Below are 25,159 nucleotides of genomic sequence, written 5' to 3'. Positions count from 1 at the left end.
ATGGAATAATCAGTGTTTTGTGTTTAAAAACCCACGTGTCCATAATTGTAATTCCACACCTAGGGAAAAAGCCGTGTGCTAGGAAAAGCAACAAATACATTAAAGAGAGAGATTGGTTTAACTCCATGATACATTTTGTGGTTCTGAAAATGCCTCGCCCATAACAATAAATTTAAAGTGCCCAATTCTTTCTTTATATCCAATTAAGGGGCAATTTAGCGTGGCCTTTGCACCTACTTTGCACATCTTTGGGTTGTGGGGGTGAGATCCACGCAGACACGGAAGAATGTGCAAACTCCATACGGGCAGTGACCAGGGCCGGGATCGAACCCGGGTCCTCAGCGCCGTCAGGCAGCAGTGCCAACCATTGCGCCACCGTGCCACCCCTTCCAAATCATTAATATATAATGTGAACAGTTGGAGTCCTGGCACAGATCCCTGCTGTACCCCACTGGTCACTGCCTGCCAATCAGAAAAAGACCCATCTATTCCACCTTTTTACTTCCCATCTGGTAACCAGTTTATTATCCATCTCAAGACACTACCTGTAATCCCATGCAATTTAACTTTACAAAGTAATCTGCTATGTGAGACCTTGTCGAAAGCCTTCTGAATGTCTAAATAAACCACATCCATCTTGGTCGACTCTACTAGTTGCATCTTCAAATAATTCTAGTAGATTTGTCGAGTATGATTTTCCTTTTATAAATCCATGCTGACTTTGTCGGATTACACCACTGCTTTCCAATTGCTGTGCTATGAAATCCTTGATAATGGACTCCAGCAACCTCCCTACTCGCAACATTAGGCTCACTGGTCTATAGTTCCCTGTTTTATCTCTACCTTCCTTTTGAATAGCAGGGTTTACATTCATTACCCTTCAATCTGTAGAAAATATTCCAGAGTTCAAAGAATTTTTGAAACTGACCACCAATGGATCTACTATTTTTCGGGCCACTTCCTTGAGTACTCTGGGATGCAGATTATCAGGCCCTGGAGATTTGTCGCTTTCAATGCCATTAATTTCCCCAAAACCATTTCTTTACTAATTTCCTTCAGCTCCTCACTAAAACCTGTGCTTCTCAGAACTTCCGATGCAATATTCACGTCTTCCTTTGTGAAGACAGAATCAAAGTACAAAATTAGTTCCTCAGCCATTGCTTTGTTCCCTGTTATGAACACATTATGAATATTTAACACAGTCAGACCTCAGTTATACATCAGTGACCAAACACCTCAACTAGATGGTCTACTAAACACCTTGAACATCCTTCATCTGATGACAAAGGATCTGCTGGGCACAATGGTATATTGTCTGAAGGTGTTCAGTTCTACAGCAGTCAGGCAGCCAGCAGAGGCAGTGAGCTTGCATCTTGAAGAACATGCAGGTCTAAAGCAGGAGGCTGTGAGTTCATTCACTGTCATGGGGGCACAATGTAAGAATGGCCACTTGGGCTCCTGAACCACAGTATGATCTACTGTAGCCCAGAGACCTCCCATGATGGAGAGGAAAGGGCTGACACAGATCAGGGCCCTCACTGCCCGCATTTTCTCTCATTCCCTGCCATATTTCTGTACACAATGAAGGGGATTGTTCCCCTCTTGTGCCCGGTTGTTCATCTTGTAGAAGTTCAAGGGGGAGTCACTTGTGACATCTTAAGTGTTTCTGTGTAAGACTGAAAAAGAAACAAACCAGCCCAATGCAGATACCTCGAGTAACTTGCGTGAGTCTTGCAGCAGATTGAGACAATACTTTATCCAACACCGGGCAATTTCTGCCTTCTTCTGCTGAAGCTGGTCACAACGGTCCCTCTCCTCCTCACCTGTGTGCACATAAATTACATGCTGAGTCTATCCTATTGACCCCACCAAAAAACAAAGAACAGTACAGCACAGGAACGGGCCCTGCAGCCCTCCAAGCATGTGCCGACCATGCTGCCCGTCTAAGCTAAAATCTACACTTCCAGGGTCGGTATCCCTCTATTCCCATTCTATTCATGTATTTGTCAAGATGCCCCTGAAACGTCACTATCGTCCCTGCTTCCACCACCTCCTCCGGCAGCGAGTTCCAGGCACCCACTACCCTCTGTGTAAAAAACTTGCCTCGTACATCTACTCTAAACCTTGCCCCTCGCACCTTAAACCTATGCCCCCCCAGTAATTGACCCCTCTACCCTGGGGAAAAGCCTCTGACTATCCACTCTGTCTATGCCCCTCATAATATTGTAGACCTCTATCAGGTCGACCCTCAACCTCCGTCGTTCCAGTGAGAACCTATCCTCATAGCTAATGCCCTCCATACCAGGCAACATCCTGGTAAATCTCTTCTGCACTCTCTCTAAAGCCTCCACATCCTTCTGGTAGTGTGGCCTAACTAAGTTTCTAACTATACTCCAAATGTGGCCTAACTAAGTTTCTATACAGCTGCTACATGACTTGCCAATTTTTATACTCAATGCCCCAGCCAATGAAGGCAAGCATGCCGTATGCCTTCTTGACTAACTTCTCCACCAGAGTTGCCACTTTCAGTGACCTGTGGACCTGTATACCTAGATCTCTTTGACTTTCAATACTCTTGAGGGTTCTACCATTCACTGTATATTCTCTACCTGCATTAGACCTTCCAAAATGCATTACCTCACATTTGTCCGGATTAAACTCCATCTGCCATCTCTCCGTCCTAGTCTCCAAACAATCTAAATCCTGCTGTGTCCTCTGACAGTCCTCATCGCTATCCGCAATTCCACCAACCTTTATGTCGTCTGCAAACTTACTAATCAGACCAGTTACATTTTCCTCCAAATCATTTATATATACTATGAACAGCAAAGGTCCCAGCACTGATCCCTGCGGAACACTACCAGTCACAGCCCTCCAATCAGAAAAGCACCCTTCCATTGCCAGCTCATCCCTGATCCCGTGTGACTTCACCTTTTGTACCAGTCTGCCATGAGGGACCTTGTCAAAGGCCTTACTCCATAGAGACAACATCCACTTCCCTACCTGCATCAATCATCTTTGTGACCTCCTCGAAAAACTCTATCAAGTTAGTGAGACACGACCTCCCCTTCACAAAACCGTGCTGCCTCTCGCTAATACGTCCACTTGATTCCAAATGGGAGTAGATCGCGTCTCGAAGAATTCTCTCCAGTAATTTCCCTACCACTGACATACGGCTCACCGGCCTTTAGTTCCCTGGATTATCCTTGCTACTCTTCTTAAACAAAGGAACACCATTGACTATTCTCCACTCCTCCGGGACATCATCTGAAGACAGTGAGGATCCAAAGATTTCTGTCAAGGCCTCAGCAATTTCCTCTCTTGCCTCCTTCAGTATTCTGGGGGAGATCCCATCAGGCCCTGGCGACTTATCTACCTTAATATTTTTCAAGACGCCCAACACCTCGTCTTTTTGAATCTCAATGTGACTCAGGTTATCTACACGCCCTTCTCCAGACTCAACATCCACCAATTCCTTCTCTTTGTTGTATACTGGTGCAAAGTACTTTGCCCATTTCCTCTGGCTCCACACATAGATTCCCTCGCTTGTCCATCAGTGGGCCAACCCATTCCCTGGCTACCCTCTTGCTTTTTATTTACGTCTAAAAAGCCTTGGGATTTTCCTTAACCCTATTTGCCAATGACTTTTCGTGACCCCTTTTGGCCCTCCTGACTCCTTGCTTAAGTTCCTTCCTACTTTCCTTATATTCCACACAGGCTGCCTCTCACAAAGTTGGAGCAGGTAATCATTTATGACAACTGTTTCAGAACAATTTGGGTTAAAAACATTATCAGTCTCTACAAATAGCTCAACAAATTCCACATTCCAGGGCAATATTTCCGTGCAAATGCTTTGTTTCTGCAGTGAATGTGAGACTGGTGAACTGCTGCCTCACTCTGAGATTGGGTACAGCTTCCTACTCCAGGGTGGGTGAACTGCTGTCTCGCTCTGAGATTGGGTACAGCTTCCTACTCCAGGGTGGGTGAGGTACCCTCAATAATGACACTTAGAGATTAAACTGTAAAGAAGGTTTTATTAGACTAATAACTATGCTAGAGCTAGAGACGAGAGCTGACTGTTACAGACCATGAGGCAGCCCTTATGTATGGCTCCCAGATGGGCGGAGCCAGAGGCAGAGTCCCCAGGGTTACAAGCCCGGTCTTAAAGGGGACACCACCTTACATGATGATAAGGCAGTAACCGTTCATCACATTCACCCCCTGTTTAAAAAGGAGTACGGCGGGGGTGAAGTGCCATCATAGGTCCATCCGTCTCGGTGGCCGGATCGTCCTCCTCAACCTCCTCAATTCGGGCGGTGTGCGGCGGGCACGGCCGTCCCGGTTGAGGGCACATCCGGGAGCACAGTGGTCGGAGCTTCGGTCCGGGTCGGGGCAGGGGAACTAGGCAGGGCCGGGGGTAGCAGAGCCGGCGGGGTCTGTAAAGGGTAGGGGCTCACCAACGGGTGGTAGGGCCGGAAAGGGGGGGGGGGGTGTTGTAGGGGGCGACGGGTCCTGCAGGGGAGCGGCGCGGGAAGGGGCGTCTGTGGTGGAGGATCCAGCGGGTGCCAGATCCCGGAGGGAAACCGTATCTTGCCTGCCGTCGGAGTACTTCACGTAGGCGTAACTGGGGTTGGCATGGAGCAGTCGGACCTCTTCAACTAGGGGGTCCGTTTTATGGCTCCTCGCGTGCCTCCGGAGAAGAACAGGTACCGGAGCCATCAGCCAAGGTGGAAGCGAGACCCCGGAGGTAGACTTCCTGGGGAATAGAAACAATTGGTTGTGAGGGGTCTCATTCGTGGCCGTGCAGAGGAGTGACCTAATGGAGTGTAGAGCATCGGGTAGGACCTCCTGCCAGCGGGTGGTTGGGAGATTTCTCGACCGCAGGGCCAGAAGGACAGCCTTCCACACTGTCGCGTTCTCCCTCTCCACCTGCCCGTTGCCCCGCGGGTTATAACTGGTCGTTCTGCTCGAGGCGATGCCTCTGCGGAGTCCAGGTAGGCCTCGAAGCACCGCAGCCAGTATTAAAAAATTTCCTTCACCTCCGGTGTTCGTGCTTGCAGATTGAGCTTCTCTGGTTTTAGGCCTGCGTCCATCCTGAATCTAGTTTAGTCTAATAAATTGAGGTACCCTCAATAATGACACTTAGAGATTAAACTGTAAAGAAGGCTTTATAAGACTAATAACTATGCAAGAGCTAGAGACGAGAGCTGACTGTTACAGACCATGAGGCAGCCCTTATGTATGGCTCCCAAATGGGCGGAGCCAGAGGCAGAGTCCCCAGGGTTACAAGCCCGGTCTTAAAGGGGACATCACCTTACATGATGACAAGGCAGTAACCGTTCATCACAGTGGGTGAACTGTTGCCTTGCTCTGAGATTGGGTACAGCTCCCTACTCCAGGGTGGGTGAACTGCTGCCTCGCTCTGAGATTGGGTACAGCTTCCTGCTCCTGGACGGGCGAACTGCTGGATCACTGAGATTGGGTACAGCTCCCTATTCCAAGATGGGTGAACTGCTGCCTTGCTCTGAGATTGGGTACAGCTTCCTAATCCACGATGGCTGAACTGCTGCCTCGCTCTGAAATTGGGTACAGTTCCCTACTCCAGAATGGTGAACTGCTGCCATGCTCCGAGATTGGATACAGCTCCCTCCTCCAGGACGGCTGAACTGCTGCCTCGCTCTGAGATTAGGAAAGCTTCCTGCTCCTGGATGGGCGAACTGCTGGTTCACTGAGATTGGGTACAGCTCCCGACTCCAGGATGGATGAACTACAGCCTCGATCGGGGATTGGGTACAGCTTCCTACTCTAGGATGGGTGAACTGCTGCCTCGCTCTGCGATTGGGTACAGTTTCCTACTCCAGGATCGGTGAACTGCTGCCTCGCTCCGAGATTGGATACAGCTCCCTAATCCAGGATGAGTGAACTGCTGCCTTGCTCTGAGATTGGGTACAGCTCCCTAATCCAGGATGGCTGAACATAAGAACATGAGAACTAGGTGCCGGAGTAGATCATCTGGCCCCTCGAGCCTGCTCCGCCATTCAATGAGATCATGGCTGATCTTTTGTAGACTCAGCTCCACTTTCCGGCCCGAACACCTTAATCCCTTTATTCTTCAATCAATACTTATCATAAAAACATTTAATGAAGGAGCCTTTACTGTTTCACTGGGCAAAGAATTCCATAGATTCACAACCCTTTGGGTGAAGAAGTTTCTCCTAAACTCAGTCCTAAATCTACTTCCCCTTATTCTGAGGCTATGCCCCCTAGTTCTGCTTTCACCCGCCAGTGGAAACAACCTGCCCGCATCGATCCTATCTATTCCCTTCATAATTTTATGTTTCTATAAGATCCCCCCCTCATCCTTCTAAATTCCAACTAGTACAGTCCCAGTCTACTCAACCTCAATCTTTCAGCTCTGTGATTAACCAGTGAATCTCCTCTGCACACCCTCCAGTGCCAGTATGTCCTTTCTCAAGTAAGGAGGCCAAAACTGAACACAATACCCAAGGTGTGGCCTCACTAATACCTTATACAATTGCAGCATAACCTCCCTAGTCTTAAATTCCATCCCTCTATCAATGATGGACAAAATTCCATTCGCCTTCTTAATCGCCTGTTGCACCTGTAAACCAACCTTTTGCAACTCATGCAGCAGCACACACAGGTCTCTCTGCACAGCAGCATGTTTTAATATTTTATCATTTAAATAGAACAAAGAACAAAGAAATGTACAGCACAGGAACAGGCCCTTCGGCCCTCCAAGCCCGTGCCGACCATGGTGCCCGACTAAACTACAATCTTCTACACTTCCTGGGTCCGTATCCCTCTATTCCCATCCTATTCATGTATTTGTCAAGATGCCCCTTAAATGTCACTATCGTCCCTGCTTCCACCACCTACTCCGGTAGCGAGTTCCAGGCACCCACTACCCTCTGCGTAAAATACTTGCCTCGTACATCTACTCTAAACCTTGCCCCTCTCACCTTAAACCTATGCCCCCTAGTAATTGACCCCTCTACCCCGGGGAAAAGCCTCTGACTATCCACTCTGTCTATGCCCCTCATAATTTTGTAGACCTCTATCAGGTCGCCCCTCAACCTCCTTCGTTCCAGTGAGAACAAACCGAGTTTATTCAACCGCTCCTCATAGCGAATGCCCTCCATACCAGGCAACATTCTGGTAAATCTCTTCTGCACCCTCTCTAAAGCCTCCACATCCTTCTGGTAGTGTGGCGACCAGAATTGAACACTATACTCAAAGTGTGGCCTAACTAAGGTTCTATACAGCTGCAACATGACTTGCCAATTCTTATACTCAATGCCCCAGCCAATGAAGGCAAGCATGCCGTATGCCTTCTTGACTACCTTCTCCACCTGTGTTGCCCCTTTCAGTGACCTGTGGACCTGTACTCCTAGATCTCTTTGACTTTCAATACTCTTGAGGGTTCTACCATTCACTGTATATTCCCTACCTGCATTCGGCCTTCCAAAATGCATTACCTCACATTTGTCCGGATTAAACTCCATCTGCCATCTCTCCGCCCAAGTCTCCAAACAATCTAAATCCTGCTGTATCCTCTGACAGTCCTCATCGCTATCCGCAATTCCACCAACCTTTGTGTCGTCTGCAAACTTACTAATCAGACCTGTTACATTTTCCTCCAAATCATTTACATATACTACAAACAGCAAAGGTCCCAGCACTGATCCCTGTGGAACACCACTGGTCACAGCTCTCCAATTAGAAAAGCATCCTTCCATTGCTACTCTCTGCCTTCTATGACCTAGCCAGTTCTGTATCCACCTTGCCAGCTCACCCCTGATCCCGTGTGACTTCACCTTTTGTACTAGTCTACCATGAGGGACCTTGTCAAAGGCCTTACTGAAGTCCATATAGACACCATCCACTGCCCTACCTGCATCAATCATCTTGGTGACCTCCTCGAAAAACTCCATCAAGTTAGTGAGACACGACCTCCCCTTCACAAAACCATGCTGCCTCTCACTAATACGTCCATTTGCTTCCAAATGGGAGTAGATCCTGTCTCAAAGAATTCTCTCCAGTAATTTCCCTACCACTGAAGTAAGGCTCACCGACTGTAGTTCCCTGGATTATCCTTGCTACCCTTCTTAAACAGAGGAACAACATTTGCTATTCTCCAGTCCTCCGGGACATCACCTGAAGACAGTGAGGATCCAAAGATTTCTGTCAAGGCCTCAGCAATTTCCTCTCCAGCCTCCTTCAGTATTCTGGGGTAGATCCCATCAGGCCCTGGGGACTTATCTACCATTATCTTATTTCTTAAGACTCCCAACACCTCGTCTTTTTGAATCTCAATGTGACCCAGGCTATCTACACACCCTTCTCCAGACTCAACATCTACCAATTCCTTCTCTTTGGTGAATACTGATGCAAAGTATTCATTTAGTACCTCACCCATTTCCTCTGGCTCCACACATAGATTCCCTTGCCTATCCTTCAGTGGGCCAACCCTTTCCCTGGCTACCCTCTTGCTTTTTATGTACGTGTAAAAAGCCTTGGGATTTTCCTTAACCCTATTTGCCAATGACTTTTCGTGACCCCTTCTAGCCCTCCTGACTCCTTGCTTAAGTTCCTTCCTACTTTTCTTATATTCCACACAGGCTTCGTATGTTCCCAGCCTTTTAGCCCTGACAAATGCCTCCTTTTTCTTTTTGACAAGGCCTACAATATCTCTCGTTATCCAAGGTTCCCGAAAATTGCCGTATTTATCCTTCTTCCTCACAGGAACATGCCGGTCCTGAATTCCTTTCAACTGACACTTGAAAGCCTCCCACATGTCAGATGTTGATTTGCCCTCAAACATCCGCCCCCAATCTATGTTCTTCAGTTCCCGCCTAATATTGTTATAATTAGCCTTCTCCCAATTTAGCACATTCATCCTAGGACCACTCTTATACTTGTCCACCAGCACTTTAAAACTTACTGAATTGTGGTCACTGTTCCCGAAATGCTCCCCTACTGAAACATCTACCACCTGGCCGGGCTCATTCCCCAATACCAGGTCCAGTACCGCCCCTTCCCTAGTTGGACTGTCCACATATTGTTTTAAGAAGCCCTCCTGGATGCTCCTTACAAACTCCGCCCCGTCTAAGCCCCTGGCACTAAGTGAGTCCCAGTCAATATTGGGGAAGTTGAAGTCTCCCATCACCACAACCCTGTTGTTTTTACTCTTTCCCAAAATCTGTCTACCTATCTGCTCCTCTATCTCCCGCTGGCTGTTGGGAGGCCTGTAGTAAACCCCCAACATTGAGACTGCACCCTTCTTATTCCTGATCTCTACCCATATAGCCTCACTGCCCCCTGAGGTGTCCTCCGGCAGTACAGCTGTGATATTCTCCCTAACCAGTAGCGCAACTCTGCCACCCCTTTTACATCCCCCTCTATCCCGCCTGAAACATCTAAATCCTGGAATGTTTAGCTGCCAATCCTGCCCTTCCCTCAACCAGGTCTCTGTAATGGCAACAACATCATAGTTCCAAGTACTAATCCAAGCTCTAAGTTCATCTGCCTTACCCGTAATACTTCTTGCATTAAAACATATGCACTTCAGGCCACCAGACCCGCTGGGTTCAGCAACTTCTCCCTGTCTGCTCTGCCTCAGAGCCACACTGTCCCTATTCCCTAGTTCTCCCTCAATGCTCTCACCTTCTGACCTATTGCTCCCGTGCCCACCCCCCTGCCATACTAGTTTAAACCCTCCCGTGTGACACTAGCAAACCTCGCAGCCAGGATATTTATGCCTCTCCAGTTTAGATGCAACCGTCCTTCTTGTATAGGTCACACCTGCCCCGGAAGAGCTCCCAGTGGGTCCAGATAACGGAAACCCTCCCTCCTACACCAGCTGTTTAGCCACATGTTTAGCTGCTCTATCTTCCTATTTCTAGCCTCACTGGCACGTGGCACAGGGAGTAATCCCGAGATTACAACCCTAGAGGTCTGCCGAGCTCCCTGACTCCTGCTGCAGGACCTCATGCCCCTTCCGGCCTATGTCGTTAGTACCAATATGTACAACAACCTCTGCCTGTTTGTCCTCCCCCTTCAGGATGCCCTCTACCCGGTCGGACCCTGGCACCAGGGAGGCAACATCCCATCCTGGAGTCTCTTTCACGTCCACAGAAGCGCCTATCTGTGCCCCTGACTATAGAGTCCCCTATTACTATTGCTCTTCTGCGCTTTGACCCTCCCTTCTGAACATCAGAGCCAGCCGTGGTACCACTGCTCTGGCTGCTGCTGTTTTCCCCTGATAGGTTATCCCCCCCGACAGTATCCAAAGGGGTATACCTGTTCGAGAGGGGGACAACCACAGGGGATTCCTGCACTGACTGCCTGCCCTTTCTGGTGGTCACCCATTTCTCTGCCTGCACCTTGGGTGTGACCACATTTATATAACTGCGATCTATGACGCTTTCCGCCACCTGCATGCTCCTAAGTGCATCCAATTGCTGCTCCAACCGAACCATGCGGTCTGTGAGGAGCTCCAGTTGGGTGCACTTTCTGCAGATGAAGCCATCCGGGACGCTGGAAGCCTCCCGGACCTGCCACATCTCACAGTCAGAGCACTGCGCCCCTCTAACTGACATTGCGTCAATTAATTAAAATTAAAAGTTTAAAAAAAAATGTTTTGATATATTTTTTATTTTTTTTAAAGTTACTGTTAACTATCTGTTTCCTAGCGCTAGATTTATAATATAATATAACAATCCCTTTTGCTGTTATTCCTACCAAAATGGATAACCTCACATTTGTCAACATTGTACTCCATCTGCCAGACCCTAGCCCATTCAATTAGCCTATCCAAATCCCTCTGCAGACTTCCAGTATCCTCTGCACTTTTTGCCTTACCACTCATCTTAGTGTCGTCTCCAAACTTGGACACATTGCCCTTGGTCCCCAACTCCAAATCATCTATGTAAATTGTGAACAATTGTGGGCCAAACACTGATCCCTGAGGGGCACAACTGGCTACTGATTGCCCACCAGAGAAACACCCATTAATCCCCACTCTTTGCTTTCTATTAATTAGCCAATCCTCTATCCATGCTACTACTTCACCCTTAATGCCATGCATCTTTATCTTATGCAGCAACCTTTTGAGTGGCACCTTGTCAAAGGCTTTCTGGAAATCCAGATATATCACATCCATTGGCTCCCCATTATTTACCGCACTGGTAATGTCCTCAAAAAGTTTCACGAAATTAGTTAGGCACGACCTGCTCTTTATGAACCCATGCTGCGCCTGCCCAATGGGACAATTTCCATCCAGATGCCTCGCTATTTCTTCCTCGATGATAGATTCCAGCAACGTCCCTACTACTGAAGTTAAGCTCACTGGCCTATAATTACCCGCTTTCAGCCTACCTCCTTTTTTAAACAGTGGTGTCACGTTTGCTAATTTCCAATCCACCCCAGAGTCTAGTGAATTTTGGTAAATTATCAATTTCCTTAGCCATTTCTTTTAGCACTCTGGGATGCATTCCATCAGGGCCAGGAGACTTGTCTACCTTTAGTCCTATTAGCTTGCCCATCACTATCTCCTTAGTGATAACAATCCTCTCAAGGTCCTTCACCTGTCATAGCCTCATTTCTATCAGTCACTGGCATGTTATTTGTGTCTTCCACTGTGCAGACCGACCCAAAAAACCTGTTCAGTTCCTCAGCCATTTCCTCATCTCCCATTATTAAATCTCCCTTCTCATCCTCTAAAGGACCAATATTTACCTTAGCCACTCTTTTTTGTTTTATATATTTGTAGAAACTTTTACTATCTTTGTGAGCAAGTTTACTCTCATAATCTATCTGACTCTTCTTTATAGGTTTTTTAGCAGCTTTCTGTTGCCCACTAAAGATTTCCCAGTCCTCTAGTCTCCCACTAATCTTTGCCACTTTGTGTGCTTTTTCCTTCAATTTGATACTCTCCCTTATTTCCTTAGATATCCACGGTTGATTTTCCCTCTTTCTACCGTCCTTCCTTTTTGTTGGTATAAACCTTTGCTGAGCACTGTGAAAAATCGCTTGGAAGGTTCTCCACTGTTCCTTTCACCATAAAGTCTTTGCTCCCAGTCTACCTTAGCTAGTTCTTCTCTCATCCCATTGTAATCTCCTTTGTTTAAGCACAAAACACTAGTGCTTGATTTTACCTTCTCACCCTCCATCTGTATTTTTAATTCCACCATATTGTGATCGCTCCTTCCGAGAGGATCCCTAACTATGAGATCATGAATCAATTCTGACTCATTACACAGGACCAGATCCAGGACCGCTTGTTCCCTCATAGGTTCCATTACATACTGTTCTCGGAAACTACCGTGGATACATTCTATAAACTCCTCAAGGCTGTCTTGACCGACCTGGTTAAACCAATCGACATGTAGATTAAAATCCCCCATGATAACTGCTGTACCACTTCTACATGCATCCGTTATTTCTTTGTTTGTTGCCTGCCCCACCATAATGTTACTATAGACTACTCCTATCAGTGACTTTTTTGCCTTACTATTCCTGATTTCCACCCAAATGGATTCAACCTTATCCTCCATAGCACCGATGTCATCCCTTACTATTGCCTGGATGTCATCCTTAAATAACAGAGCTACACCACCTCCCTTACCATCCACTCTGTCCTTCCGAATAGTTTGATACTCTTGGATATTTAACTCCCAGTCGTGACCATCTTTTAACCATGTTTCAGTAATGGCCACTAAATCATAGTCATTTACGATGATTTGCGCCATCAACTCATTTACCTTATTCCGAATACTACGAGCATTCAGGTAAAGTACAGTTATGTTGGCTTTTTAACCTCTGTTTTGAAACTTAACACCTTAATCAGTAACCTCTACGAAGTTATATTTCCCCATAACTTTGCTCCTAATTTTTCTTGTTGTTGAACTCATATCTTCATGTAACAACCTGCTGCGTCGCAACCATTCATGTTTTTACTTCCCGTTTTATTCCTTTCAGTATTACTGGTCCTATTCACTGAGCTCCCCCCAGTCACTGTACCTTGTACTGTCGCCTTTTTTGATTTTTGACTATGGCATCTCTGCCTTACACTTTCCCCCTTACTGCCTTTTGTTTCCGTCCAGCTTCCTGCATCGGTTCCAATCCCCCTGAACTGCTGCCTCGCTCTGAAAATGGGTACAGCTCCCTAATCCAGGATTAGTGAACTGCTGCCTCCCTCTGAGATTGGGTACAGCTCCCTACTCCAGGATGGGTGAACTGCTGCCTTGCTCTGAAATTGGGTACAGCTCCCTACTCCAGGATGGGTGAACTGCTGCCTTGCTCTGAGAATGGGTACAGCTCCCTAATCCAGGATTAGCGAACTGCTGCCTCGCTCTGAGATTGGGTACAGCTTCCTACGCCAGGATGGGTGAACTGCTGCCTGGCTCGGAGATTGGGTGCAGCTCCCTACTCCTAGATTAGCGAACTGCTGCCACGCTCTGAGATTGGGTACAGCTTCCTACTCCAGGATGGGTGAACTGCTGCTTCGCCCTGGGATTCGATACAGCTCACTACTCCAGGATGGGTGAACTGCTGCCTCGCTCAGAGATTGGGTACAGCTCCGTACTCCAGGATGGGTGAAATGCTGCCTCGCTCTGCGATTGTGTACAGTTCCCAACTCTATGTCGGGTGAACTGCTGCATCACTAAGATTGGGCACAGCTCCCTAATCCAAGATGGGTGCACTGGTGCCTCGCTCTGAGCTCCCTAATCCAGGGTGGGTGCACTGCTGCTTCGCTGAGATTGGGTACAGCTCCCTACTCCAGGATGGGTGAACTGCTGCCTCGCTCTGCGATTGTGTACAGTTCCCTACTCTATAGCCCATAGAACATTACAGCGTAGTACAGGCCCTTCGGCCCTTGATGTTGCGCCGACCTGGGACGGGTGAACTGCTGCATCACTAAGATTGGGTACAGCTCCCTTAATCCCAGATGGATAAACTACTGCCTCGCTCTGAGGTTGGTTTAAGGTCCCTTCTCCAGGAAGGGCGAACTGCTCCCACTGAGATTGGGTACCGCTCACCAATACATTGATGCAAGAACTGCTTCCTCGCTCTGAGATTGGATACATTTCCCTACTCCAGGATCGTTGAGATTGGGGACAGCTCCCAAGTCAAGGGTGGTTGAACTGCTGCCTCACTGAGATTGGGTACAGCTCCCTACTCCAGGATGGGTGAACTGCTGCCTCGCTCTGAGATTCGGCGCAGTTCCCTAATCAAGACTGGGTGAAAGCTGTCAGACTGAGATTGGGTACAGCTCCTTCCTCCAGGATGGGTGAACTGCTGCCTCGCTCTGAGATTGGGTACAGCGCTCTACTTTAGGACGGTTGAACTGCTGGATCACTGAGATTGGGTACAGTTCCCTAATCCACGATGGGTGAACTGCTGCCTCGCTCTGAGAATGGGTACAGCTCCCTAATCCAGGATAGGTGAACTGCTGCCTCGCTCCGCGATTGGGTAAAGCTCCATAATTGGCAAACTGCTCCCATTCTGAGATTGGGTACCGCTCACCAATCCATGATGCAAGAACTGCTTCCTCGCTCTGAGATTGGGTACATTTCCCTATTCCAGGATCGTTGAACAGCTGCCTCGGTCTGAGATTGGGGACAGCTCCCAAGTCAATGGTGGGTGAACTGCTGCCTCACTGAGAATGGGTACAGCTCCATACTCCAGGATGGGTGAACTGCTGCCTCGCTCTGAGATTCGGCGCAGCTCCCTCATCAAGAATGGGTGAACTGCTGTCAGTCTGAGATTGGGTACAGCTCCCTACTTTAGGACGGGTGAACTGCTGGATCGCTGAGTTTGGGTACAGTTCCCTAATCCACGATGGGTGAACTGCTGCCTCGCTCAGAGATTGGGTGCAGCTCCCAACTCAAGGATGGGTGAAATGCTGCCTCGCTATCAGATTAGGTACAGCTCCCTAATCGAGGATGGATGAACTGCTGCCTTGCTCTGAGATTGGGTACTACTTCCGACTACAGAATGGGTGAACTGCTGACTCACTGAGATATTGTACAGCTCCCCAATCCAGGATGGATGAACTGCTGCCTTGCTCTGAGATTGGGTATAGCTCCATAATCCAGGATGGGTGAACTGCTGCCTCGCTCTTAGATAGGGTACAGCTCCCTAATCAAGGGTTAGGGAACTGCATCTCGCTCTGAGAATGGGTACAGCTCCCTACTACAGGATGGGTGAACTACTGCATCATTGAGATAGGGTACAGCTCCCCAATCCAGGATGGGTGAACTGCTGCCTCATTCTGAGATTGGGAGAAGCTCCCCAGTCGACGATGGGTGAACTGCTGCATCGTTCTGAGATTGGGTACAGCTCCTGACACCAGGGGCGAAATTCTCCGTTATCGCCGCAAAGTCCGCCGATCGGCGCAAAAAACGGCGCAAATCCGACTTGCGTCACGTCGGAAAAATGGGTTGAAGGTCTCCGGCCCGAAATGGGCTAGCAGCGACGTAACGAGATCCACGCTAGCGCACGTGGTTCACGCCGTGCAGCGTCATATGCGCTGCACGGCGTGACGGCTCATAAGGCCGCGTTGCTCCCCCCTCACCCGACCGGAACACCCGACTGGATGGCTGGCCGCCGCTCAGCCCCGAGGTTCGAGTCACGGGATATGGAGGCGCTCCTGGACGCAGTGGAGCAGAGGAGGTACGCCCTGTATCCCGGGCACGGCCGCAGAGTTACCCCACGCCACAGCCGGCGTCTGTGGAGGGAAGTGGCAGAGGCCGTCACCGCTGCGGCCCTGACACCACGGACAGGCACCCAGTGCCACAAGAAGGTGAACGACCTCGTCAGAGCAGGCAGGGTGAGCCTCCCCATATCCCCCCTCCCCCATATCCCCCCTCCCCCATATCCCCAAGTGAATCCAGCCCTAACCTTATCCTCTGCAATGCACGCGCAACCGATGGCGTGCATTCATATACCTGCCTAACAGTGTTGCCTTTTACCCCTGCCACCGCCGCCCACCCCCCCCCCCCCACCCCCCCACAGGAGAAGCGCGCACACAACAATAGGGAGCATGTGAGGACTGGAGGAGGCCCCGCTGATGAGGCCACTGACCGAACACAAGGAAAGGGCCCTGGAACTGGCTGGCGGACCTGACGACCGGGAGGTTGCTGATGCAGAGGTCGGGGGCGTACTAGCAAGTGAGCCACCGACAGCCCGTCCCCATATCCCCCCTCCCCTATATCCCCCTCCCCCATATCACCTGATCACTGCCTGCGTGTCTAACCATGCATGCTTCATTGTGTATCGCAGGAGCAAACGTCCAGGCACCCATCCCCGCAGATGCAGACCGCCCGCAGGATGCCCCTCGGAGGCCACGGGAGACGGAGAGACACGGACCCTCCAGCATGCGACGCCCGCAGGATGCCCCTCGGAGGCCACGGGAGACAGAGAGTCCCGGACCCGCCAGCATGCGACGCCCGCAGGATGCCCCTCGGAGGCACGGGAGACAGAGAGACCTGGACCCTCCAGCATGCAACGCCCGCAGGATGCCCCTCGGAGGCCAGGGGAGACAGAGAGACCCGGACCCTCCAGCATGCGACGCCCGTAGGATGTCCCTCACACACCACGGGAGACGGAGAGACCTGGAGCAACAGGGAGACGACACCCCCGTCACGTGCGGGAGCGACCACCCAGCGACGAGGGGGGCAGCCACAGGCCCCCGTCACATCCGAGCCAGGACACCACTACCCAGGACACCACTACCCAGGACACCACTAACCAGGACACTACTACACGGGACAGCACTGCCCAGGACACCCCTACCCGGGACAGCACTACCCAGGAAGACGAAATACCGGACAGTGACTCAGAGTGGATGGGTGGAGACGAACCCCCACCCCAAAGTGCCATGGACTCAGAGTGGGACGAAGAGCACGACACAACGCCACTGCTGTCACCAACACCCTCCACCATCGCAGAAACACTCACCTCGGTTGGGCACTTTAGTGATGAGGCGTCTGCTACACTCACTGGTGCGCACAACACAGCCGTCCCAGTACAGCAGGTGGAGGTAGGAGCAGCAGAGGGGCCAGGCAGTCGGAGGGCAGCCCAGCCCAAGCGAACATCTGCCGCCCAGATGGATCCCGGGTTCCTGGAGTTTCCACACCCACACATAGATCCGATGCAACCACCGACCCGGAGACGAGCGAAGAGGGTGACGGCCGGCTTGCGGCGGCTGCAGTCGCAGGTGGAGGAGTCCACCCGCGTCCAGGAGCTGGAAGTGGTGCCGGTCATACGTGCCACCCAGGCCGACACCGCACCGGTGGCGTCCGCGGTGGAGGCAATGGGTGCGACGGTGTCAGACATAGGGAACGGTTTGTGAGGCCTGGGGCTTTCCGTGCAGGCGGCGTCTGTGGCCCTCTCACAGGAGGCCATGAGCCAGTGCCAGCGCCAGATGGCAGAGGCGCTCAACACCATAGCCCAGTCTCAGCAGGCCATGGCCCAGTCTCTGCAGGCCATGGCCCAGTCTCTGCAGGCCATCGCTGAGGGCATCGGCGCCAGTGGCCATGTGCGAGCCGGCGTCGCACTGTCACAGACAGGGTTTGCCAACCCCCTGGGCCCCATGGCTGCAAACCTGCAGACCCCTGTCGATATCAGCACTGGCCTCCAGGACTGGCAGCGCCAGATGTCGGGGGGGTGTCGGATGGCCAGTCCGTTCGCATCCCCCACCCATGTAGAGGCCTGGGAGCCATCGGGCACCGCGAGGGAGGAGGAGGTGGTGTGGTCCGTCCCGGCTCCCCCTGTAGGGGAGGTCCCGGAACACCGCGACACCTTGGACTCCCCCCCCCTTCCGTCCCAGGTGCATCGGGTGGGCAACGGGCAGGACAGGCTGGCAGCTCGCCATCCCAGTCGCCCGGGCCGCAGCCTGGCCCATCTAGGCCAGGACGCCCCAGGAAACGGCCACCAAAGGGATCCAGTGTCAGAGGGCAGGAATCACAGGAGTCCACCTCCAGTTCTGCTGTACCGTCTGGGGAACCACGTAGACGTAGTCAAAGGGCCCGTAAGGCCAAACAATTAGACACTGAGTAAGTTGGCACGGGTGCAGGGCACAGATGAGTTTTAGGGGCTCGTTTGGTTATTAAAGTCAATGTTACACCTACAGAAGCTGCCTTTGTGCTCTGTCCAAAGCGTGCGGGGGTGTCATGTAGGTTGAGCGCAAGTGTGTGTGTGAGGGGTGGTGTTACCTCAGCCCCAGGTGAGTCTGCCCCGTTCCCCCTGGGCCGCCATCAACATCCCCCTGGGCAGAGGACGGGATGTCACAGCCGCATGCAGGGATGGTCCGGGTGGATGGTGGTACTGTGGCCATGGGTCAGACATAGTCCAACGATGTGGAGCCAGGAGCTCACCGCAGGGCGGGTTGTCATCATCCTCCATGGCCTGCAATAGACACGCGTCCACCCGCAACGGTGTGAGCCCGGCCCGTTGTGCCGCAGGTGGATCGGCAATGGGGGGGGGGCTGTGCATGCGGGTGGGGTGGGTGGGGTTGGGGAGGGGGGTGAGGGTGCTGGGTGGGTGGATGGGTGGGGGGTGTGGGTGGTCGGCTGTTGCCATGGTGTGCGGTCTGTGGCCATACTACCCGATTCCCACGCCCATCGAGTCAGTGAAGCGGGCGGCTATCAGTCTGTCCCGTGCCCGCTGGGCCAGCCGGTAACGGTGGACAGCCACCCGCCTGTGTCTACCCAGTCTGCCCTGACCATTATCCCCATCCCCCTCATCTGGGGAGGACTGCGCCTCTTCCTGCTGCTCCTCCACTCCGCCCTCCTCTGCCTGCGGCACATCGCCCCTCTGCTGGGCTATGTTGTGCAGGACGCAGCACACCACAATGATGCGGCCGACCCTATCTGACCGATACTGGAGGGCGCCCCCAAAGAGGTCCAGGCACCTGAAACGCAACTTCAGCACACCAAAGCACCTCTCTAACACTCCCCTTGTCGCTACATGGGCATCATTGTAGCGGTTCTCCGCCTCATTGCGTGGCCTCCGTATAGGCGTCATCAGCCACGATCGCAATGGGTAGCCCCTGTCGCCCAGCAACCAGCCCCTCAGCCAGGGATGGCGTCCCTCGTACATGCCGGGGATGGATGACCGCGACAACACGTATGAGTCATGTACACTGCCTGGGTAACGGACGCAGACGTGCAGGATCATCATGCGGTGGTCGCAGACCACCTGTATGTTCATCGAATAGGTCCCCTTCCTATTGGTGAACACGGCCCTGTTATCTGCAGGTGGCTGCACGGCGACGTGCATCCCATCAATCGAGTCCTGGACCATGGGGAACCCGGCCACGGCAGAGAAGCCCACTGGCCCGGTCATCTTGGCTGGCCCGGTCCACAGGGAAGCGGATGTAGCGGTGCACCATGGCATCTGTCACTGCCCGGATGCACCGATATCTGCGATATGCCGGACAGGTCCCCACTCGGTGCCTGGAATGACCCCATTGCATAAATGTTCAGGGCCACCGTAACCTTGACGGACACTGGGAGAGGGTGTCCCCCGCCAGTGCCACTCGGTGACAGGTGTGCCAGCAGGTGGCAGATGTGTGCCACGGTTTCCCGCCTCATCCGGAGTCTCCTCCTGCATTCCCGGTCCGTGAGGTCCTGGTATGACTGCCGGGGCGGTACACACGGGGCGCCCTCGGGTGCCTCCATTGCCGTGGGGCCGCGACGTCCTCCTCCCCCCTCCTCGTCCTGTCGGTCAGGTGTCCCTCCAGCCTGGGCGGCTGCCGCCTGTCCCTCTGCGGCAGCCTGCGCCGCCTCTCTGGCACGCTCCTCCTCCTCCTCATCCAGGGCAACATAGACATTAGCGGCTGCCGCCACGGCGGCCAACATCGCTGGATGATCGGAAAACATGACGGCCTGGTGGGGGGGAAGGGGAACGACGACATGTCATCATTGCCCATATCCCCTGCTCCCCCCAGCCAGGAGGCATGGACCGCATGGGTCCAACTGTTGGAGGCTGGCACCTGGCCAGGTGGACCAACTCACTTGCCCTCGCATCCCCCTCCCCGGCACGGACCCCCACCCAACCTCCTCCCCGGCACGGACCCCAACCTCCTCCCCGGCACGGACCCCCCCCAACCTCCTCCCCGGCACGGACCCCAACCTCCTCCCCGGCACGGAACCCCCATCCCCCTCCCCGGCACGGACCCCAACCTCCTCCCCGGCACGGACCCCCATCCCCCTCCCCGGCACGGACCCCCCGTCCCCGGCACGGACCCCCCAACCTCCTCCCCGGCACGGACCCCCCCCAACCTCCTCCCCGGCACGGACCCCAACCTCCTCCCCGGCACGGACCCCCCCAACCTCCTCCCCGGCACGGACCCCCCCAACCTCCTCCCCAGCACGGACCCCAACCTCCTCCCCGGCACGAACCCCCCCAACCTCCTCCCCGTCACGGACCCCCCCCCCAACCTCCTCCCCAGCACGGACCCCAACCTCCTCCCCGGCACGGACCCCCCATCCCCCTCCTCGGCACGGACCCCCCCAACCTCCTCCCCGGCACGGACCCCAACCTCCTCCCCGGCACGGACCCCCCCAACCTCCTCCCCGGCACGGACCCCACATCCCCCTCCCCGGCAACCTCCTCCCCGGCACGGACCCCAACCTCCTCCCCAGCACGGACCCCAACCTCCTCCCCGGCACGGACCGCCCACCCCCCTCCCCCTCCCCGGCACGGACCCCCCATCCCCCTCCCCGGCACGGACCCCCCATCCCCGGCACGGACCCCCCAACCTCCTCCCCGGCACGGACCCCAACCTCCTCCCCGGCACGGACCCCCCCAACCTCCTCCCCGGCACGGACCACAACCTCCTCCCCGGCACGGACCCCCCCCAACCTCCTCCCCGGCACGGACCTCCCCAACCTCCTCCCCGGCACGGACCCCAACCTCCTCCCCGGCACGGACCCCCCCAACCTCCTCCCCGTCACGGACCCCCCCCCCAACCTCCTCCCCAGCACGTACCCCAACCTCCTCCCCGGCACGGACCCCCCATTCCCCTCCCCGGCACGGACCCCCCAACCTCCTGCCCGGCATGGACCCCAACCTCCTCCCCGGCACGGACCCCCCCCAACCTCCTCCCCGGCACGGACCCCCCCAACCTCCTCCCCGGCACGGACCCCACATCCCCCTCCCCGGCAACCTCCTCCCCAGCACGGACCACAACCTCCTCCCCAGCACGGACCGCCCATCCCCCTCCCCCTCCCCGGCACGGACCCCCCCCCAACCTCCTCCCCGGCACGGACCCCAACCTCCTCCCCGGCACGGACCCCCCATCCATCTTCCAGGCACTGACCCCCCCAACCTCCTCCCCAGCACGGACCCCAACCTCCTCCCCGGCACGGACCCCCCATCCCCCTCCTCGGCACGGACCCCCCCAACCTCCTCCCCGGCACGGACCCCAACCTCCTCCCCGGCACGGACCCCCCCCAACCTCCTCCCCGGCACGGACCCCCCCAACCTCCTCCCCGGCACGGACCCCACATCCCCCTCCCCGGCAACCTCCTCCCCGGCACGGACCCCAACCTCCTCCCCAGCACGGACCCCAACCTCCTCCCCGGCACGGACCGCCCACCCCCCTCCCCCTCCCCGGCACGGACCCCCCATCCCCCTCCCCGGCACGGACCCCCCATCCCCGGCACGGACCCCCCAACCTCCTCCCCGGCACGGATCCCCCTCCCCTGCACGGACCCCAACCTCCTCCCCGGCACGGACCCCCCCAACCTCCTCCCCGGCACGGACCACAACCTCCTCCCCGGCACGGACCCCCCCAACCTCCTCCCCGGCACGGACCCCCCCAACCTCCTCCCCGGCACGGACCCCAACCTCCTCCCCGGCACGGACCCCCCCAACCTCCTCCCCGACACGGACCCCCCCCCCCAACCTCCTCCCCAGCACGGACCCCAACCTCCTCCCCGGCACGGACCCCCCATCCCCCTCCCCGGCACGGACTCCCCCAACCTCCTCCCCGGCACGGACCCCAACCTCCTCCCCGGCACGGACCCCCCCCAACCTCCTCCCCGGCACGGACCCCACATCCCCCTCCCCGGCAACCTCCTCCCCAGCACGGACCCCAACCTCCTCCCCAGCACGGACCGCCCATCCCCCTCCCCCTCCCCGGCACGGACCCCCCCCCAACCTCCTCCCCGGCACGGACCCCCCATCCCCCTCCCAGGCACTGACCCCCCCAACCTCCTCCCCGGCACGGACCCCATCCCCCTCCCCGGCACGGACCCCCCTCCCGGCACTCCCCCGGAGCCCAGCACACTCTAACCACCTCCCCCCCGCCCCCCCCCCCCCCCCCCCGCCGCACACACAACCCGAGACACACCTCTCCTCACACATTCAGACTGCGGCCACGCCATCGCCTGCCCAGACCCAAACCCCCAGGCCGTCACTCACCTCCACGCTGGTGAAAAGGAGGTTTAATTTACGTCGACGTGAACGGTCATCACGTCGACGGGACTTCGGCCCATCCGGAAGGGAGAATATCGGCAGGCCGAAAATCGGCTGCCTTGCGCAGACCCGTTCCATTCTCCGACGGCAGCGGCGCCATTAACGCCCCGCCGACTTTTCTCCCTTCGGAGGCTTCGGCAACCGGCGGGGGCGGGATTCTCGGTGGCCAACGGCCATTCTGGGGGGTCGGAGAATGACGCCCCAGGATTGGTGAACTGCTGCCACTCAGAGGTTGGGTACAGCTCCCCAATCCAGGATGGATGAACTGCTGGCTGGCTCTGAAATTGAGTACAGCTCACTACTCCAGGAGGGGTGAACTGCTGCCTCGCTCTGAGATTGGGAGCATTTCCCTATTCCAGGATCGTTGAACAGCTGCCCCGGTCTGAGATTGGGGACAGCTCCCAAGTCAAGGGTGGGTGAACTGCTGCCTCACTGAGATTGGGGACAGCTCTCTACGCCAGGATGGGTGAACTGCTATCGCTTTGAGATTGGGTACAGCTCCTCACTCCTCGATTGGTGAACTGTTGTCTTGCTCTGAAATTAAGTATAGCTCCATAATCCAGGATGGGTGAACTGCTGCCTCGTTCTGAGATTGGGAGAAGCTCCCCAGTCCAGGGTGGGTGAACTGCTGGCTGGCTCTGAAATTGAGTACAACTTCCTACTCCAGGATCGGGGAACTGCTGCCTCGCTCCGAGATTCGGTCCAGCTCCCCAATCCAGGATGGATGAACTGCTGGCTGGCTCTGAAATTGAGTACAACTTCCTACTCCGGGATCGGGGAACTGCTGCCTCGCTCCGAGATTGGGTACAACTCCCTAATCCAGGATGAGTAAACTACTGCATCACTGAGATTGGGTACAGCTTCCTACTCCAGGATGGGTAACCTGATGTCATGCTTTGAGATTGGGTACAGCTGCCTAATCCAGGATGGGTGAACTGCTGCCTCACTGAGATTGGGTACCGCTTCCTAGTCCAGGATGGGTGAACTGCTGCCTCGCTCTGAGAATACGTACAGCTCCCTAATCCAGGATTAGTGAACTGCTGCCTCGGTCTGAGATTGGGTACAGCTCCCTACTCCAGGATGGGTGAACTGCTCCCTCGTCTGAGAATGGGTACAGCTCCATAATCCAGGATGGGTGAACTGCTGCCTTGCTCTGAGAATGGGTACAGCTCCCTAATCAAGAATGGGTGAACTGCTGTCAGTCTCAGATTGGGTAAAGCTCCGTCCTCCAGGAGGGGGTGAACTGCTGCCTCGGTCTGAGTTTGAGTCCAGTTCCACAATCCAGGATGGGTGAACTGCTGCCTCTATCTGAGATTGGGTACAGCTCCCTACTTTAGGACGGGTGAACTGCTGGATCACTGAGATTGGGTACAGCTCCCTAATCCACGATGGGTGAAATGCTGCCTCATTCTGAGATTGGGTGCAGCTCCCTACTACAGGGTGGGTGAAGTGCTGTCTCTCTCTGAGATTGGGTACAGCTCCCAATTCCAGGATGGGTGAACTGCTGCCTCGCTCTGAGATTAGGTACAGCTCCCTAATCGAGGATGGCTGAACTGCTGCCTTGCTCTGAGATTGGGTACAACTCCCGACTACAGGATGGGTGAACGGCTGACTCACTGAGATTGGGTACAGCTCCCCAATCCAGGATGGATGAACTGCTTCCTTGCTCTGCGGTTGGGTACAGCTCCCTTAATCCAGGATGGGTGAACTGCTGCCTCGCTCTTAAGATTGGGTGCAGTTCCCTACTACAGAATCGGTGAACTGCTGCCTCGCTCCGCGATTGGGTACAGCTCCCTACTCAAGGATTAGTGAACTGCTGCCTCGCTCTCAGATTGGGTACTGTTCCCTAATCCACGATGGGTGAACTGCTGCCTCGCTCAGAGATTGGGCACAGCTCCTTACTCCTAGGTGAACTGTTATCTTGCTCTAAAATTAAGTACAGCTCCAAAATCCAGGACGTATGAACTGCTGCCTCGCTCTGAGATTTGGCGCAGCTCCCTAATCAAGAATGGGTGAACTGCTGTCAGTCTGAGATTGGGTACAGCTCCTTCCTCCAGGATAGATGAACTGCTGTCTCGCTCTGAGATTGGGTACAGCTCCCTACTTTAGGACGGGTGAATTGCTGGATCACTGAGATTGGGTACTGTTCCCTAATCCACGATGGGTGAACTGCTGCCTCGCTCTGAGATTGGGTGCAGCTCCCTACTCCAGGGTGGGTGAACTGCTGCCTCGCTCAGAGATTGGGTAAAGCTTCCTACTGCAGGAAGTGAGAACTGCTGGCGCTCGTAGATTGGGTACAGCTCCCAACTCCAGGATGGGTGAACTGCTGCCTCGCTCTGAGATTAGGTACAGCTCCCTAATCGAGGATGGATGAACTGCTGCCTTGCTCTGAGATTGGGTACAACTTCCAACTACAGAATGGGTGAACTGCTGACTCACTGAGATAGGGTACATCTCCCCAAACCAGGATGGATGAACTGCTGCCTTGCTCGGAGTTTGGGTACAGCTCCATAATCCAGGATGGGTGAACTGCTGCCTCGCTCTGAGATTGGGTACAGCTCCATAATCTAGGATGGGTGAACTGCTGCCTCGCTCTGAGATTGGGTACAGCTCCCGAATCCATGATAGGTGAACTGCTGCCTCGCTC

The 25,159-nt window shown here is 54.3% G+C and overlaps 1 protein-coding gene across 2 annotated transcripts in view; it reads right to left on the bottom strand.

Annotated features, from left to right (window-relative positions):
• The window catches only part of kifbp (kinesin family binding protein), a 233,458-nt gene that overhangs the window by 18,303 nt on the left and 189,996 nt on the right, over positions 1 to 25,159 (bottom strand). For both annotated transcript variants that reach the window (XM_072478752.1, XM_072478753.1), the window contains one exon: positions 1,711 to 1,823. In XM_072478752.1, the coding sequence (XP_072334853.1) occupies positions 1,711 to 1,823 (113 nt within the window). The remainder of the gene's footprint in view (positions 1 to 1,710; positions 1,824 to 25,159) is intronic.

The sequence above is a fragment of the Scyliorhinus torazame genome, chromosome 16 (genome assembly GCF_047496885.1).
Source record: "Scyliorhinus torazame isolate Kashiwa2021f chromosome 16, sScyTor2.1, whole genome shotgun sequence".
NCBI lineage: Eukaryota > Metazoa > Chordata > Chondrichthyes > Carcharhiniformes > Scyliorhinidae > Scyliorhinus > Scyliorhinus torazame.
This window is presented reverse-complemented; position numbering and strand designations above follow the sequence as displayed.